At 55.9% G+C, this 15,037-nt stretch overlaps 4 protein-coding genes across 4 annotated transcripts in view; 2 read left to right on the top strand and 2 right to left on the bottom strand.

Moving 5' to 3' along the window:
• Positions 1–1,467, top strand: part of GLOTRDRAFT_116693 (FAD-binding domain-containing protein) — a gene marked incomplete at its 5' end in the record, with an annotated part of 4,627 nt that extends 3,160 nt beyond the window's left edge. Inside the window, 2 exons of the mRNA XM_007869160.1 lie at positions 821–1,048; positions 1,114–1,467. Of these exons, the coding sequence (XP_007867351.1) occupies positions 821–1,048; positions 1,114–1,290 (405 nt within the window). The 3' untranslated portion in view covers positions 1,291–1,467. The remainder of the gene's footprint in view (positions 1–820; positions 1,049–1,113) is intronic.
• Positions 1,468–1,531: 64 nt separating this feature from the next.
• On the bottom strand, positions 1,532–4,821 carry GLOTRDRAFT_121909 (alpha-amylase; the record flags this gene model as incomplete). Its single annotated transcript, XM_007869159.1, has 21 exons — positions 4,707–4,821; positions 4,619–4,649; positions 4,516–4,559; positions 4,439–4,456; positions 4,234–4,383; positions 4,112–4,147; positions 4,028–4,048; positions 3,937–3,977; positions 3,744–3,838; positions 3,462–3,562; positions 3,157–3,289; positions 2,976–3,052; positions 2,856–2,911; positions 2,720–2,784; positions 2,549–2,665; positions 2,369–2,487; positions 2,156–2,288; positions 1,951–2,098; positions 1,834–1,890; positions 1,669–1,773; positions 1,532–1,612 (listed from the first exon to the last, which is right to left on the bottom strand). Exons 1-21 carry the CDS (start codon positions 4,786–4,788, stop codon positions 1,532–1,534), a joined length of 1,710 nt encoding a protein of 569 aa, XP_007867350.1. The 5' UTR covers positions 4,789–4,821.
• A 2,238-nt stretch (positions 4,822–7,059) lies between these two features.
• On the bottom strand, positions 7,060–8,249 carry GLOTRDRAFT_77874 (uncharacterized protein). The gene is made up of 3 exons (XM_007869158.1): positions 8,017–8,249; positions 7,760–7,965; positions 7,060–7,689 (listed from the first exon to the last, which is right to left on the bottom strand). The coding sequence occupies exons 1-3, from the start codon at positions 8,140–8,142 to the stop codon at positions 7,221–7,223; spliced, it is 801 nt and encodes a 266-aa protein (XP_007867349.1). The 5' UTR covers positions 8,143–8,249; the 3' UTR covers positions 7,060–7,220.
• A 3,166-nt stretch (positions 8,250–11,415) lies between these two features.
• On the top strand, positions 11,416–12,658 carry GLOTRDRAFT_130380 (uncharacterized protein; the record flags this gene model as incomplete). The annotated part of the gene is made up of 4 exons (XM_007869157.1): positions 11,416–11,448; positions 11,507–11,573; positions 11,633–11,712; positions 11,762–12,658. 4 exons carry the CDS (start codon positions 11,416–11,418, stop codon positions 12,656–12,658), a joined length of 1,077 nt encoding a protein of 358 aa, XP_007867348.1.
• Between the last annotated feature and the right edge of the window lie 2,379 nt (positions 12,659–15,037).

The following is a 15,037-nucleotide window of genomic DNA, read 5'->3' as shown; positions in this document are numbered from 1 at the left end:
CTACCTCAGACTATGCACATTTCAGATTTTCATACATACACCCTTGTATCTACAGTCGACTCTGTCTTAACCCATACCTGTCATAACCCATAACCTGTAATAACCCATAGGTTTTTGGCTTCCACCGACATGGTAGATAGTAAAAACCCATAAGTCTGCCGTATCCCATAACCCATAGCTTTCTGAAGGGTCATAACCCATAAAACAACCTATATTAGGAAGGTACAGGTCTTCCTTCTCACGAGAATCTGGACCATCTGAACCCTTAATTTTTGGTTCTCGTGGTATTTCAGAAGATAACCCATACCAGACTCAAGATTCCGTATCTAAACGGTGTCATAAACGACGTCCGGCCTATACCGGATAGGCTGTCTGTCACGTGTACTAGGTAGTCACACAATGTCACACATTCTGGTAACCCATAGTCTGCAGAAACCCATAACTTTTGGGTTCCACGACCCGTTATGGGTTGAGACAGAGTCGACTGTAGTGTCTAGAATGACTTGTGGACTACAACGGGTGCTTTTTGCTGTTTCCTAGAGGCCGGGGCAATAGTCCGGACATGGATCCGACCTTGACCGATGCCGGTATTTTATCCGGACATAAAGGCGGGGGGCCGCCAAAAAAAGTCCGGACATGACAAAATCAAGTCCTGCACCGGCATCTATCGGTATTTTCAGGGGTCCTCCTACCACACCGTCTCGCTCCTCGACTACTCCGCCGCCATGCTGACCACCATCGCGGACGAGACCGCCGTGCGCCGCCCGTCCTCTTCCTCCGCCCCGCGCTCGCTCACCGCACCCCGCTGTTGCTGCTGTAGTACTGGGGCCCCGCGCTGTCCGCGGCGTCGGGCGTCCTCGTGTCGTTCGCCGTGGAGCCCTTCCTGCCCTCGCTCTTCGCGCGCGGGAGCACGCGCACGGCCGCGTATCCGCCCGCGCGCGCGCGCGCGCTCCTCCCGCTCAGCCTCTGCCGGTCGTGGACGGACGCCGCCGCCGACGCGCGCTTGTGGGCAGCGATGATGCAGAGCGCGGATAACGTCAAGGCGAAGGTGCGTTTGTATGTATATCCAATACGCTTGGATGTGAGCCATGAATCGTGAATGTCCGATGCCAGGCGGTGTCGCTCGGGCAGGACGTCAGGGATGCGCCGCTGTACGGCAATTATGCGCTGTTCACCACGCCGGTGGAGGATATATTCGGCCAGAGTCTCCCGAGGCTGAGGGGCGTCAAGGGGCGGTATGATCCTAGGGACGTGATGGGTTTGGCTGGGGGCTGGAAGGTCCCGGTATGAGCAGGAGGGTCGGTATGTTCTGTTGGTCTTGTGGACAACTGTGCGCTTTCGGCAGCGTCCCTTGTGCATATCGCTTCGCTATGTCGGACACTTGGACATGGCGAATTCGTCGTTACAAAAGCTGGCTGATATACAGCATACATTCAAAGCATCTTTGGTTATGCACTGAGTACATCCATATCCATTTCCGAGTCGCACCGATAAATACACCCTATCGATATACCCACCGCCGCCGCCGCAACTATCTCCACGTATCGCTCAACGTCAAACTCCCCGAGGAACCCGTGCTCGCGCTCCTGTTCGGGTCCGACTCCCACACAACCTGTGCATAAATTACCATCAATATGCGGGCACAGAGCGAGGAGGAGATGGACGTACACTTCCGTCGGTCTCCTTGCGGATATACTTGTACTGGAAAGTGGTGCCCGCGGGCAAGTTGAGCGTTACCGACCAGGTGGGGTAGTTCGCCGAGCTGAGCGCGATCTGGACAGCACATCACGGTGATGGTTAACAAACTGACGACATCGGACGGTGAGGACGCACCGCGTTCGTAGTGCTCCACGAGCCCAGCTGCGAGATGCTCCCGGTGACGAAGATGTTCTGATCGGTCGCCCAGGTCAGTTCAGCGACTCTCTGTACACACGGCCAGGGAAAGCGCACCTCTCCGTAGGTCGTCGTCGCCGTTTCGTCAAACGTAACTGCCACAGTCGTAACACTCGACCCCGTGCCTTTCGAGCCGGTATGTATCGCCAGCGCGTCGTACGGGTTCACCGTCGCGGAGAACGTGCCGTCCGACGCGACGGTAATACTAGCATCCATGCATTCAGGTGGATGGATGGATGGACAGGGCAGAAGGTCGACTCACGCAGAGGCCGAGCACACCCCGCCCGACGAGTTCCCGTGCACGACGTCGCAGTACGTCCCCGCGGGCAAAGAAGTGGCGAAGGTGCCCGTCCAGCTCGACGCCTGGTTATTAATGACCACGAAGCCTGCCGAGCCTTCCCATCATACAGCATCAGCCACAATTCACAATTCTGAATAGCGGAAGGATGGGGACCGGGAAGAGAGGAGAACGCACCTCTGCCAAAAGCAATCTGGTTCGAGCCAGGCGACACCCAGTTCGTGAGCGCCGCAGAGCCGACGTTGTTCCTGAACCCAGTCATGCCGGAGAAGGCGATCCAGCGGTGTTGGCAGAGCCTATCCACGCCAGTCAGCGTCCCCGCGACCCAGTTGTTAATGCCGAATGCAAAGTGCTTACCAGCCGTTCGCGCCGCCAGTACCGGAGCACGTCCCCGCGCCGCTGTTGGGGGAGCCGTCGTCCGTGGTGGAGAAAGAGTAGCTCGAGAGAACGGTCGGCGTGCCGTACGGGTGCGCCCTATGTATAGCGGCGTCAACCCCTCAGCAAAAGGAGGTGGGAAGGAGAACGCACAGCGAGAAAATAGTAGCGAGGACGTAAGCGTTGTTCCCCGAGTTGTAATTCAACGAGTTTCCATTCTGCATGTAGTCGACCGTAATATGAGTATTGCTGAATGCTAGGAAAGGAACGGGGGAGGCAGGGTACGCACGCGCTCTGTGTCGTGGTTCGCGACGAACACGTTCGCCTTGTTGGACGCGACCCATCCTGTCGTACAGCACGATTAGCATTGTACGCAGAATCAACGCATATACATAGGGAGGAAATGTACCCTGGTCGTCGAGGTCTTCCAAGCTAGAAATTCCGCCGCCCGTGAACGCGTTCTTCAGCGCGGTAGTGTAGCGGAACCTAACCGCGGAAACATGAGTACATCATGCTCTCGCTCGTCACTCGAGGCATGGGCGGGTGGGTGGAAATAAGGAGGGAAACAACTGAAGGCACGGGACACTCACTCCTGCGCATCGCCAATACCGACATACTCGCTCGGCTGGATGGGCTCGCCCGATCCCCAGATGGTCTCGGAGGTGATGTAGGGCGACCCGGTGAGCCGGCTGGTGATGTTGGCGAGGGAGGTGGCAGCAATGTCTGAGAACAACGGTCAGCGTTCCGTGCTCTGTGCTGGAGGACGGAGGTGTACTAGTAGAAAGACGACAGGGAGAGCAAGGGTGGAGGGGTCACAAGGAGGACAAACGGGAGGAACAGGGGACGGGACGCGCAGAGGAAAAGGAGGAACTAGGAGGGAGGGAAGGGGACGCACGTTTAGCAGCGTCGAGCCGCAGCCCGTCGACGCCGAGACCGATGAGGTCGTTCCCGTACGCGGCGAGCGTGCTGCGCACGTCCTCGGATTCCGTATCTAGACTGTTTCAAGCCGCTCTCAGCATACGGTCGACGGAAGGACGGGGCGGGAGGTTAGAGGACAGACGGGGTACGGCAAAGGAGATAGGGTTGGGAGCGGAGGAAGGGGGCAGGGGGCATGAGTGGAGGAGAGATGGAATGGGGAAAGAGTATGAGGGTGAGCGAGCAGGGGACAAGAACGCACTCGGCTAGACCGTCAAGCTGGCACACCTGCACCTCGGTACGGTTATCGTAGTTGTCGATATTCCCGTCCGCCTCACCGCAGTCGTGGTGGAAGTCCTGTCAGCAGGTCAGCGGCTAATTCTTCTTCGATTTATGTGTGCACAACGATGGACAGTTTTGGGGGGGGGAGAGCAAGGGAGGGGAGGGGAGATTACCTGGTACTCGTATGTCCCGGGGTAGTTGTAATGTGTGAAACCTGGATGCTCGTTTAGTGCGGACAAGGGCCGTGGATCGAGGCGGACGTACTGGTGCCAGCGGTTCCGGTGCCTACCGCGTGCGTGAGTCAACAACGTCCCTCTTGGTTACGCATGAAATGGCATGGGAACTCACCAGAGTCCGAGCCGGACATGTGGTTGAATATGGTGTCTGCGCATACCCTCCAAGATCAGCGCATGCACACGGTAGAATCGAGAGCGGGTGAAAGGAGATGAACGGAGGGTGAAAATACTGACCGGCTATGACGCGCACGCCCGCGGCATGGCACGTAGTGACCATGTTCTGGTACTGCTGCCTGTTCCCGCGCTTGCTGGTGAGGGTGTACGAGACGGGCTGGTAGTCGGTCCACCACTGACTCCCGGTGATGTGCTCCTGTGCGGGGCTCGCTGTGTGTATGTCAGTTTCAGGCGCAGGACGGACTGGGACGGGTGGGAAATGCACCTTGGACGAAGCCATAACCTTGAGAAGGTTGACGCGTGAATAGATCTATTAATGTAGATCGTGAAGCCAGCGCGTACCGGCGGGTCCTAGGAAGTTCGTGCACTCCGCCGCGAGACTGTCCCTATACGCCGTGTCAGCCGCCTCTTTTGCACCAAGCAAATATACAAACTGGATACGTGCCAGTTCCATTCGAACATCTGAACAATGACAGCTGCATTGAGGTGCAGGGTGAGATCGTGAGCGAAAGCGAATATAAACTATAACATACTTTTATTACCAGTGGGCGTCGCATGACCCCGAACGGCAAGTCCGAGGACGACACCGAGTATCGTCGGTATCCTCATCTTCATCTTGCTTGCCACTGAACGCCTACTTCAAGGATAGCTGACAGTACTTGCGCAACAAGCATCGCGTCCCCCGCCGGGCTTTATACCAACAGACGATCATGGCTGGTGGCTGACTTGAGGGATATAATTAACCTGGGTGTGGACGGTCGCCGTGCATACCATACGATCCACCAGCGCCTGCTGCCCAGTGAGCATTCTTCGCGCCACCTTGTGATGCCGAGCTTCGCGCTTCGCGATGCCTCGGTCCCGAGCGGCGTTGCTCCTTCCAGCGATGGGCTGCCATCAAACGCAGCGCTCGAGCGCATTCGGCAGTGTGCAGCCTCGGGATGACGGGGGCAGTTGCATCCGCAGTGGGACGTCGAAGGGATACCGCAAGGAGTCAGCACACAGATCTCGTGTAAAAATCAGATTTTGGCTTTGGCAATCAGGGTTCCTTGTTGTTGTTCTCGTGACCGGACGTGGGTGCCTCGAGACCGTACCTTGGCTGCTTAGCAGGACGTTCTCGTCGGTGGCCGCTGATAAGCAGCTGGAGCATATGCTCCCGCTCCCCACCTGTGAATTGCGGGGTCTACGTCGATGCAAGTACAACTTGGAGTACTACCTTTGAATGTCTCGCGTAGATATACCTACCTCGTATAGCAGATGAAGCTCAAAGCCGATATGAATGTCGCGTACTAGAGTCTAGTAGTGGAAGACACAATGGGGGAGTAAACGTCCGACGGCATACCGAAGCTTGAAGTATGAGTGCCACTTTACTTCAAGCTCCAAGTCCAAAGTGATGACCCTAATATCCCACCTTCATGGCTGCGTACTATCATTGAGGGGGTTCTGCAAATTTTGCAGAACCCCCTCACCCCCTTATATCTCATTCCACACTCAACCAAAAAATGTTGGGTAAGCTCAGGCAGGTATATATACACTAGAATAGAACCTCTGCCAAGTCAGAATGGGAATATCTGCTGTGGTTGAAGAGAGGGAGAGAAAATGGGTCCTGTAGGCCATGGGAAAGAAACAGTGTCCACTAGATCTCTCGTGATGCTCTCAACGGACTGCAGTGGAATGGCTTGGTGTATCATGAATATGCTGTCTATAGTACAATACACCAGCCCGATAGAGTAAATAACGAGCGTGTCGAGATAGAGAGGCAACTTTGCACATCTCCCGGGCCGAGAACGTCCAGGCGACTGGGAGGTTCGCCCGCCGAACGCGTTCGCGAATGTGTTCGGCGAATGTCTGGGCACGTGAGGGGATGCCACGCCACCTGAGCCTAGGGAATCGCCATACCGCAACTGTTATTGAGCGAGAAAGGCAATGGCGGCTATGCTTTCAATCCATAAAATACAGTTTGTTATGCACATATTATTGTACCATACCAGGGATATTGATGACGTGAGTAGAGTAATTTCCATGAATTTCAAGTTGTCCATGCCCAATGACTAATTATATGTGTACAGGGCATCTGTGGAGGCATCACATTTCCAATGCAATGCCAGTAGTATTGACCATGGAAACCGTTAGGGGGAGGGCACGGAAGGGGCTTCAGTGGGTTCGTGTGACCCCAATTGGACAGACAGCTTCGATTAATCACCACACTTTTTTACAATTACCCAGCAATTTCATCTCACAGACTGATACAATAAACTTACAAGTTAAAACCCTCAGGCTATGCAGATTTTATCATAAGCAAGAGGGGTACGCGTCTGTGGCCGGTGGACAGAGCCACAGAATCGACGTGCACCGTGGTGTGGTTCTCACGTTCGCATTTGCATCGAACGCGTTCGGCGGTGTGACCTCCCAGTGGGGTCGACTTTCTGCCCGGGCCCATATCGTGACAAAAGCGTGACATCGCTCGCGGCGAGATCCCACTGTGACCGCATGTGACGCCTTTTTGCAGAACCCCCTACATGAACCGGCATCTCTCTCCTACGTTCCACAGGCTGCATAAAAATGCACAAAAATAATGAGGACGTTCATCACTACGTTACACACAATATGCGGAAGATCCGGTAAAAATCCGTCAAGTGTGCGGAATGCTACAGGCCGAATTCGATACTTTTTGCAGAACCCCCTCAATGATAGTATGTTACCCCAGGCTCCTAGAACCATCCGTCTCCGCGTCCTCAATCCTCATAGGGCTTATATAATGCAACTTATTTATAGATGTGTTTCCTAATTAAGACGACTAGTGAGGATGAGGACGCTCTGAGACGGCTGGCCCAAGTCACGCCACTGTGGCATTCACCCAATGTGGCAATCCACCTTCCATAACAGCACTTCCGACTCGGACGCGATGAGTTCTCTCGCCTCACAACTATGTTCAATGCACCACCGGGTATCTACAGCAAACTGTCCGCACCAAGTACAGTATCCGCACAACTCAGAAACAAAGGGTACGTAAACAACCAAGCGAACCAAACCAAGCAGTATCTCCTCGATCACTTCCTCCACCAACTCTTCTTCCTCTCCGGCCCCGCGCCACTCCCACTCGCAGCAACCGGCCGGCCGGGCGAACTCGCCCCGCTCTCGACGTTCTCCACGAAGCGGCCCTCCGCCTGTCCTTGCGTCTTCGTGCTCTTACTCTTCCCCTTCCCTTTCCCTTTCACCTGATCCGCCACCTCCCCCGCCGCCATCCCCTCGCCCTTCCCCGCGCCGGCACCGGGCTTCACCACCCTCCGATCCCGCTCACTCATCTTCGGCCCCTCCCCCTGCCCCCCTCCCTCGCGCTCCGCCTTCACCTTCAGGAACTCTTCCCCGCGAATGCGCAAGAACTCCTCCAGCAACGCAGCGTTGCGCGAGTTGGCCTTGAACGCCGCGAGCGCAATGTCGCCCGCGATGGGGACGAGCCCGAGCCCGATCGACGCCGCGTTGTTCAGCAGCATGCGCGTGCGCAGCCAGTCGGGGATCCTAGCGCGGGCGCGCAGGCGCATCAGCGCACACACATCCAGCACGCGAAGAGAATGAACCAGCCACGCACTCGGCCTCCTGCGCCTTGCGCACGACGAGCACGTAGTTCAGCGCGGCGTCCGCGACGTCGCCCGCGCCGGGCACGATGCCGATGACGAACGTCCACCCGAAGCGCATCCCGCACACCCGGAAGCCCTTGTCGAGGTAGTGCGCGCGGCGCTGCACGGACTTGAGGATCTTCGCGTCGCGCGCGGACAGCCCGGGCGGCGCCGCGCGCTGCGATTGCGTCAGTTCGTGGACGAAGGGAGGGAAAGCGGCTGGACATACCTTGCGCCGCTTCTGCTTGCCCTTGGCGGTGGTGTAGTACTCGTAGAGCGGGTCCGCGGGCTGGTACTGCTCCAGGTGCTTCGAGAACAGCTTCCGCCCGTAGCTCTGCGCAAACGCCGAGGTCATCTCTGTCCTGCTTCTTGTGTTCAGTTCTCGTCCTTCTTAGTCGTTGCGCTGTCGAGTCCTTTTAGTTTGGGATACGGACAGGAATTAGGCGGCAGTACAGAGTGTGCAAGGAGAAGACGAGTGGCTTGGAGTACGACCCGCATGCACTGACGTCACGCGTGGCTGGCGCACGTGGCGAGCTCGATAAGGTTGTAAGGCCGCGCGAGAGCCCGCTACCGTATTACATGGATAAGGCTGTAAGGCCACACTTGTGTGGCAGGACCCGCTACCTTGGCCATGAACTCATTTATTTATATGCTGGGCGAGCTTTCAATTTATAGAATTCAAGGTCTCTGTGCTTCATCGCGGTATAAGGCCTAAGCGAGAAATATGATTCAGGACATTTTATGTCCGACCTCGCCATACCTCCGGGATCTACCTGATCCAACCTACGGTGGGCAAGCAGACCTTGATGTGCAACAGTACGTTTTGACTCATGCTCCATTTTGTCGAGTACATACAGTGTACAGTATATCTTACGGTGAGCCTGCCAGAGAGGCCCAGAGCGTGTGAAGCGAGGCCTAAGTGTGCGAAGGCAAGTCTGATCGTGCGAATCTTATATGTCATGTATTTAGGGTAGGTCAGATCTTCGACAGATCTTGCAAAAATGGCGGGCGTGTTGATTACAGACTCACTCTCAAAACCCACTACCCAAGGTAGCGGGAAAATTGCAACCATGGCCTGGACATTTGGCCTCTTGCCGGGTCCCAGAGACAAAGATTCATCTCCCGGGTGGATCAGTGCTGTAGTAATCATGACTCAGATTATTCCTTGATAGCATTTATATTTTGTCTAAATTCCTGTAAGATGCTTTAGAAATGACTTTAAGATGGGTATATGAGTCTGGCTCCTAATCTTCTTGAAATGGTCAGATGGATTTTTGCTTGAGACCACAACAACCCGGATAATTCTAATCAACAACCTCCCTGGAAGCAACGACCCCGGGTCGTTTGCTTACACATCATTAACCCCCCCAAAGAACTGATTTACTGTAGATAATATGTTTTTGTCACTTCTGTCACTGCCCTGGAAGCAATGACCCCGGGTCGTTTGCTTACACATCATTAACCCCCCAAAGAACTGATTTACTGTAGATAATATGTTTTTGTCACTTCTGTCACTGCCCTGTCAGTAGACAAGTTCCTAGTACTGGTACCTCACACGTATTCGGCTGGTAATGCGGTTGTAGATGTGCTAAGATAACTAGAATCAGCACCAGCCACTACCAGCTGCAGGACATATTGCTGATGCCCGCAACGGTACCGGTACAGAGGCATCGAGAAACACTTACTGACTCGAAGTGGGCTGGGACACTTTGTAAGTCCAAATATCACCATTCTAGGTGAAAAATGCGACCCACCTGTGAGAACCACAAACCTGTATACCCGGCGCCGCGGGTCGCGGTATGGCGCAGTGTGGACGGTCCAAGCACCGTACCCACACCCGAGCAACCCCTGGGTTGAATACTGTGGTGCCAATGGCACCCACGCCCAACCTTAGTAGCCTTGGCTGGGAGAGCCTCAGCCTAATATCTTTATATGTAGCTATGTACATAGAGTGAAGTCCAAGTAACCGGATTGTAATGCAGACTGATAGAGTATGATGTTACATGTGACTGCTGGTGGACAACCGGGGTTGCTGGATAATGGCATGGGTTGCTGAGGGGTTGTTGCTCCCAGGGGGGTTGTTGATTAGAATTATCCCAACAACCCAGTCAACTTAGTCTGCTGCCAGTGAAGTTGAATGATTTCCGCCACCCTGACTATAAAGGAAAAACCGTCAGGAGCTGGAATTGTCGGGGTCCGACAAGGACCCCATAGTAACTTGATTACGAGAGAGTGGTGGCGCTGGCGCTGGCGCTGGCGCAGGCCACAGACTCACAGGTTGCAACTCGAGCGCTGCAGTCGGCAATTACCGAAACCGTCCGTGCTTCGACTCTGATCATGAAGCAGGCTGAAGCTCGACGTCGACATGTATGCACAGGACTCAGTACTCAGCGACAGCACTTTTGCGAGCGTTTCCCTTTCCTAAAGTCAAACTGGGAAGACAAGCTTGCCAGTAGACTCGAGCAAATTTGGGGCGGGTCACTACCATGTGGACGCTTGGGCCCGGGCAATACTCAAGTTGTCCTGGGCCCAGGTTCGAGTGCGACCCGTGCATACTGCCGTGGTAGCAAAATTGCTGTATACCCGAACTTCTGTAAGCCTCCTTGTTGAAACCCCTGATCCCGGTAGGCAGAGTACTAGCGAAGACGGACGGAGCATCCAAGACGCTGGATTCCTGCAGCGCAAAGCACTAGCAAAGCACTCTTCAGCCCCGAGAAGCCGACGTCCATGGCATGGCGCGCGATTGTCTGCGGAGAGCCTCCGTTGCGGATGTCGAAACCGTCTCCCGAGGGCTCGGCAAGCTCAGCCTGCCTTCGACTCCCAACTCCAAAGACTAACATGACTGTGTCTTTGGTTGAAACACAATAACCAGCTTCTCTGTTGCTCTTCACTCACATCCTCTGGCAGTCCACTGCATCCACATAACCCTATAACTTGCGCGTCCCGTGTGCTCTGGAACAATAGTCAGTTGTGGTGTGGCAGTCGTTGCATGACGCGTCGCCCATGCTGGTTACCGCCGTTATCGCCAAATTCATGCACCGGACACGAACTTGAGACTCGGTTACACTCGTATCGATATCCAGCCAAAGCGCTGTGGCAAGTGGCATAGATCCGATCGGGCGTGGGCTTCTTTCGTTCGTTGTGGCACTCAAAGCCCGTGTCGCTTCGTATCTGGGGACGTAGGTCCATGTGGACGCGCGCATTGAACAAAGGAAATGCCAAGGGATCGCGTCCGTTCTGGGGCTAGTCGAGTGTCCTGTAGCTTATCGGTGCGTGGCATTTTCCACGGTTCTGGCTGCTGTGGCCGACTGTGGCCGCCATTGTGCGTGGCACGATAAAACCCGAGGTCGTTAGCAGAGCAGAAGGTACGGACCCCAGAACGTCTGTCTGCAACCCTCCTTCCTCTAGCCGTCTTGACGATTTCCGCGCCATCCTCCCTCCCTCCGAACCCGTCTGGTGTACCTTGATACTTGCAGTGCCGGCACTGACATACAGAATCGTGTTATGATGCCACACCCCAGCGTTTTTATCACCAGGTAAGTGACAATTTGATGCTGTAGACTTTGCAACTATCCAACCTTCCTTGTCCCACAATAGGCCGTCATTCTATGACACGGAATCTACGTTCATGGACGCCATAGGCCGTCTGGACATCTTCGATGTGAGTGAACCAGACTCAGTTATCTACATACTCTATTCACTAAGCTCGACTCTCTTAGTATGGCGGTCTGGAGGGAGTGAGCGGATATGACGGTGAATGCAGCAGTGGATCGGCCAGGGAGTTCAGTGCGTATACACTATCCATGTGGTTGAGGTCAAGGGACACTTATATTCCTTGGTTACAGGGCTTGAATATCCCGCGCACGTATCCTTCGTGATCCCCACGCTAGGTGGAGGAGACAAGGATGCTGAATATAAGCCCACCGTAAGTACGCTTACCATGCTCCTCAACCCCGCAGCTCATTCTATTGCAGTGCCCTATACCACGAGACACCGAGACGGACTCACTCTCAGAGCTATCCTCCGACGGCGTGAGCTCGGACTGCTCAGACACCGCCTCGGACTGTACCGCATGCCCTTCCCCTTCCCCTTCTGTCGTCTCTGCCAGGTCCCTCGCCTCTCCCGACATCCCTCCCGCGCCCCCGTCCCACCGTCGCCTAGTAGCAGTCGAGGCTTACGGTCGGCGCTTCCTGGCGTACGACACGCGCCCGCCGGACTCGAATGTGCCCAAGTCAAAGCTCGTCCCGGAGCTCGCGTGTGGCGGGGTGGAGGTGCCGGATTACCTCGTCCAGGCGGGCTTCGTTCCCCCGCCACAACCGCAGACTGTCTGCCTGAGGGATCTGGAGCTGGTAAAGGGGCCCGGGCCGGTTGAGTGGGACGATGTGGACACGTCTTTCGGCGGATCCGCGCGGGCCTGCCCGGCTGACGAGGACGAGGACGCGCAGGCTGGACGACGTAGCGCGGGACCTTCGAGACCTAGAGACTCCCTCCGCAGGCCCTCCGGCTCGCGCAAGCGGACAGGCGCCACCGCCGATCCCTCGCCCGTCCACCCCAAGAAGAAGAGACAGAGCAGAGTCGACCCGGTCGAGCTCGTCTGCCGCGTCTCGGCGTGCACGCGGACGTTTAAGACCGTCGCCGACTGCCACCGCCACCGGCGGACGCACTTTGCCGAGGCGTACCAGTGGGCCTGCGCGGGGTGCACTACGCTCTTCGGGCGCCCGGATGCGCTCAAGCGACATATCCTCTCGCGGGAGGGATGTTTGAAGGCAAGTGGCCCGAGAGAGACCTGGGGCCCAAATTTGGGTAAGTTCAGAGATGATTGGAGCGAGCCATGGGAGGGGGAGTTGACGCCTACGGAGGAGATGCCTTGAGGTGATACCCGGCGGTCCCTCTTGTTATGACTTTATGACGATATATAGATACGTTTAGAGTGTTGGACACCGTTTGAATGTGTTCCTTGTATACCCCAACTATCAATACATACGCTGTTTGTCCACCTGGAATTTAAAAATGCTTTAACCCACACCAGGGTGCGCCACAAGAGTATTTACTGTTGTTTGTACCTACACCGTGGCGTACAGAAATTTCATCTTTGTCCGTTTGCACCGTCTCGCCCTCCCGTCTTGCCCTGACTTGTATAAATTCGCTGAAGGACCATTCAGACCGTACCTTCTGCATAGACCTGCGGTGAGAGGGTGACAAGTTAGTAACATTCATTTGCTCTACAAACCTGTCTACGAGTCAGAAGCAGTTTGACCCCAACCAATCGTTATAGCGTCGGAGGTTCAGGCTGACTCATTGCTCGACGCTGAATTACAGTACCTTGCATAAGAAATTGAACATCGCATTTCCGCGCGCATTATTTGTTTATACCCTTTTCAGGTAGGTCCGGAAGGCCTTTCATGGGTCCGTTTGCTGGGCAGGGATTCGCAGACGCCCCGAGAGGGCTCGAAAGGCTTCAGCGAAGAATTCATGAAATGTATATTCTACAACTACAATAAGCGCCGTTAATCATTATACTCTATCCCCAGCTGTATGCCTAGCTACCCTCCCTCTCGAATGGGTCTTTGCTGCACATTTGCCGATACCCGAAACGGGTATATTTGGCGCGGACACACAACGCGCGTGGAAATTGATGTTCAGTTTCTTATGCAAGGCACTGTAATGAGAAGACTGACCGAAAACATTGCAACATATGTAGTGAAGAGCAGATTCAGAACTTCATGACTTCATAAACGAAAGCAGAAGGTCCGGTCTTATATCCTGGCTTTCCGGCGGCCATCAGGAAGTCGACCGAGGACCAACAACGTCATTCCGCAAGATCTAAGATTTGGGCACTTGATGCAATTGTCTCGGTCAGCTGAACGAGCCTCGAAGCTTCTCTACCGCTGCGGACTATGTTCGATGTTTGCCACTTGCCACAATCCTGCGTTAATACAAGAGCACCCTCGAAGTAAGGCGGAATGGAGGAAGAGAAGGGCTGCTATCGATGAAGCGGCGTGGAAGACGATGAGGCCTCATTATGACATTCACGGGTCATCGTTGAGGACGTGGGAGTCGGCGCAGGGCCCGCCGAGCAGAGTGCTCGCCTCCTATTTCCGGGGCGTTCGAGCAGTTTTTGACCCCACACACGTATGGTGACAGAAATATGACCGACGTCGAGGTTGATCGAAGTGTTCAAGTTACCGCCGGCAAGTGAGCCTTCTCCGCGCCACCGACTCCAGACGGTACAGTACATATACCTTCTGTCTTCGCTGCTGCTGCTTTCTTTCTGTTGTTCTGCTTGACAGGTTCTGTAAACGTAACTAAACCCTTCGCCCCACGCAGCTTTAGCATTGGCGACTTCGGGCTACTTTGACATCTCGCCTGCGGCGCAGAGGTCTCCGTCTCAAGCACTCTCCGAGTCCAGCTCATCCAGAGGACTACAACCAAACGCAATGCCATCCCAACGCGAAGGATTCTCACCCCCTCCGACCCCTTCCAGCTCTGGCACATCCCTGCGGAATCTCTTCACGCCGCCAGCGTCCCGCGACTCGCATTCCTCAGACTCCCCTTCGAACAACCATGTCGGGCGGACGAACACAGGGAGCACGACGTCCTCCAACACGCCCAGCAACCGCCGGCGGCGCCACCGGTGGAAGGAGAAGCGCCCCGGCAGCGTCAACCTCGCCCAGACGGCCGAGCGGCTCGGCGGGTTCTGGGTCGGCGGGCAGCCTGACGATGTGAGCATCCCCTCCGCACACTCCCTCTGTCACTTTCCGTACTCACCGTAACCCCAGGAACGCAGGCAGCGCAACACCATCTGGGGCGTCGGAGGCGTATTCCCCGACCGCCCGCGGCACGGCAAGCTCTACCGCCCGCACCCCTCCTCGCGCACGCCCATCCTCGAGGAGCTCGAGGTCGCGCCGCATGGCTCGTCCTCCGAGGGCTTCGACCTCGTGCGCACGGGGCAGCTGCGCCTGCAGGAGCCGGGGCCGCGACTGCCGCGCGACCAGGAGCCGGGGAACCCGCTCGAAACGCTGCGCGACGAGATCCCCGTGTCGGCGGGCGGGGCGCGCAGGAATTCACTTCCTGGCCCCGCGCCGGATCTCAGGCCCGCGCTGGAGAAGATACCGGCGGCGCACACACAACGGAGGGGCTCGACGCGGGCGGAGTCCCCGCCGCCCTCTGGCGCAACCACCGTCTACGACGACGGCGGGGCGCACGACGACATGCACCGCAGCGGCAATGTAGACGGCGAGCCGCAGGGC

Source organism: Gloeophyllum trabeum (assembly GCF_000344685.1).
Source record: "Gloeophyllum trabeum ATCC 11539 unplaced genomic scaffold GLOTRscaffold_00009, whole genome shotgun sequence".
Lineage (NCBI taxonomy): Eukaryota > Fungi > Basidiomycota > Agaricomycetes > Gloeophyllales > Gloeophyllaceae > Gloeophyllum > Gloeophyllum trabeum.
The sequence above is the reverse complement of the archived record's forward strand: the minus strand, read 5'-3'. Positions and strand labels throughout refer to the sequence as shown.

Excerpts from the sequence above, each read along its gene's own strand:
- GLOTRDRAFT_77874 (XM_007869158.1), bottom strand. The coding sequence starts at position 8,142 with ATGACCTCGGCGTTTGCGCAGAGCTACGGGCGGAAGCTGTTCTCGAAG. Across the intron at positions 7,966-8,016 it reads GCAAGCAGAAGCGGCGCAAG|CGCGCGGCGCCGCCCGGGCT; the intron begins GTATGTCCAGCC and ends ACGCAATCGCAG. Across the intron at positions 7,690-7,759 it reads CGCAAGGCGCAGGAGGCCGA|GATCCCCGACTGGCTGCGCA; the intron begins GTGCGTGGCTGG and ends CGCCCGCGCTAG.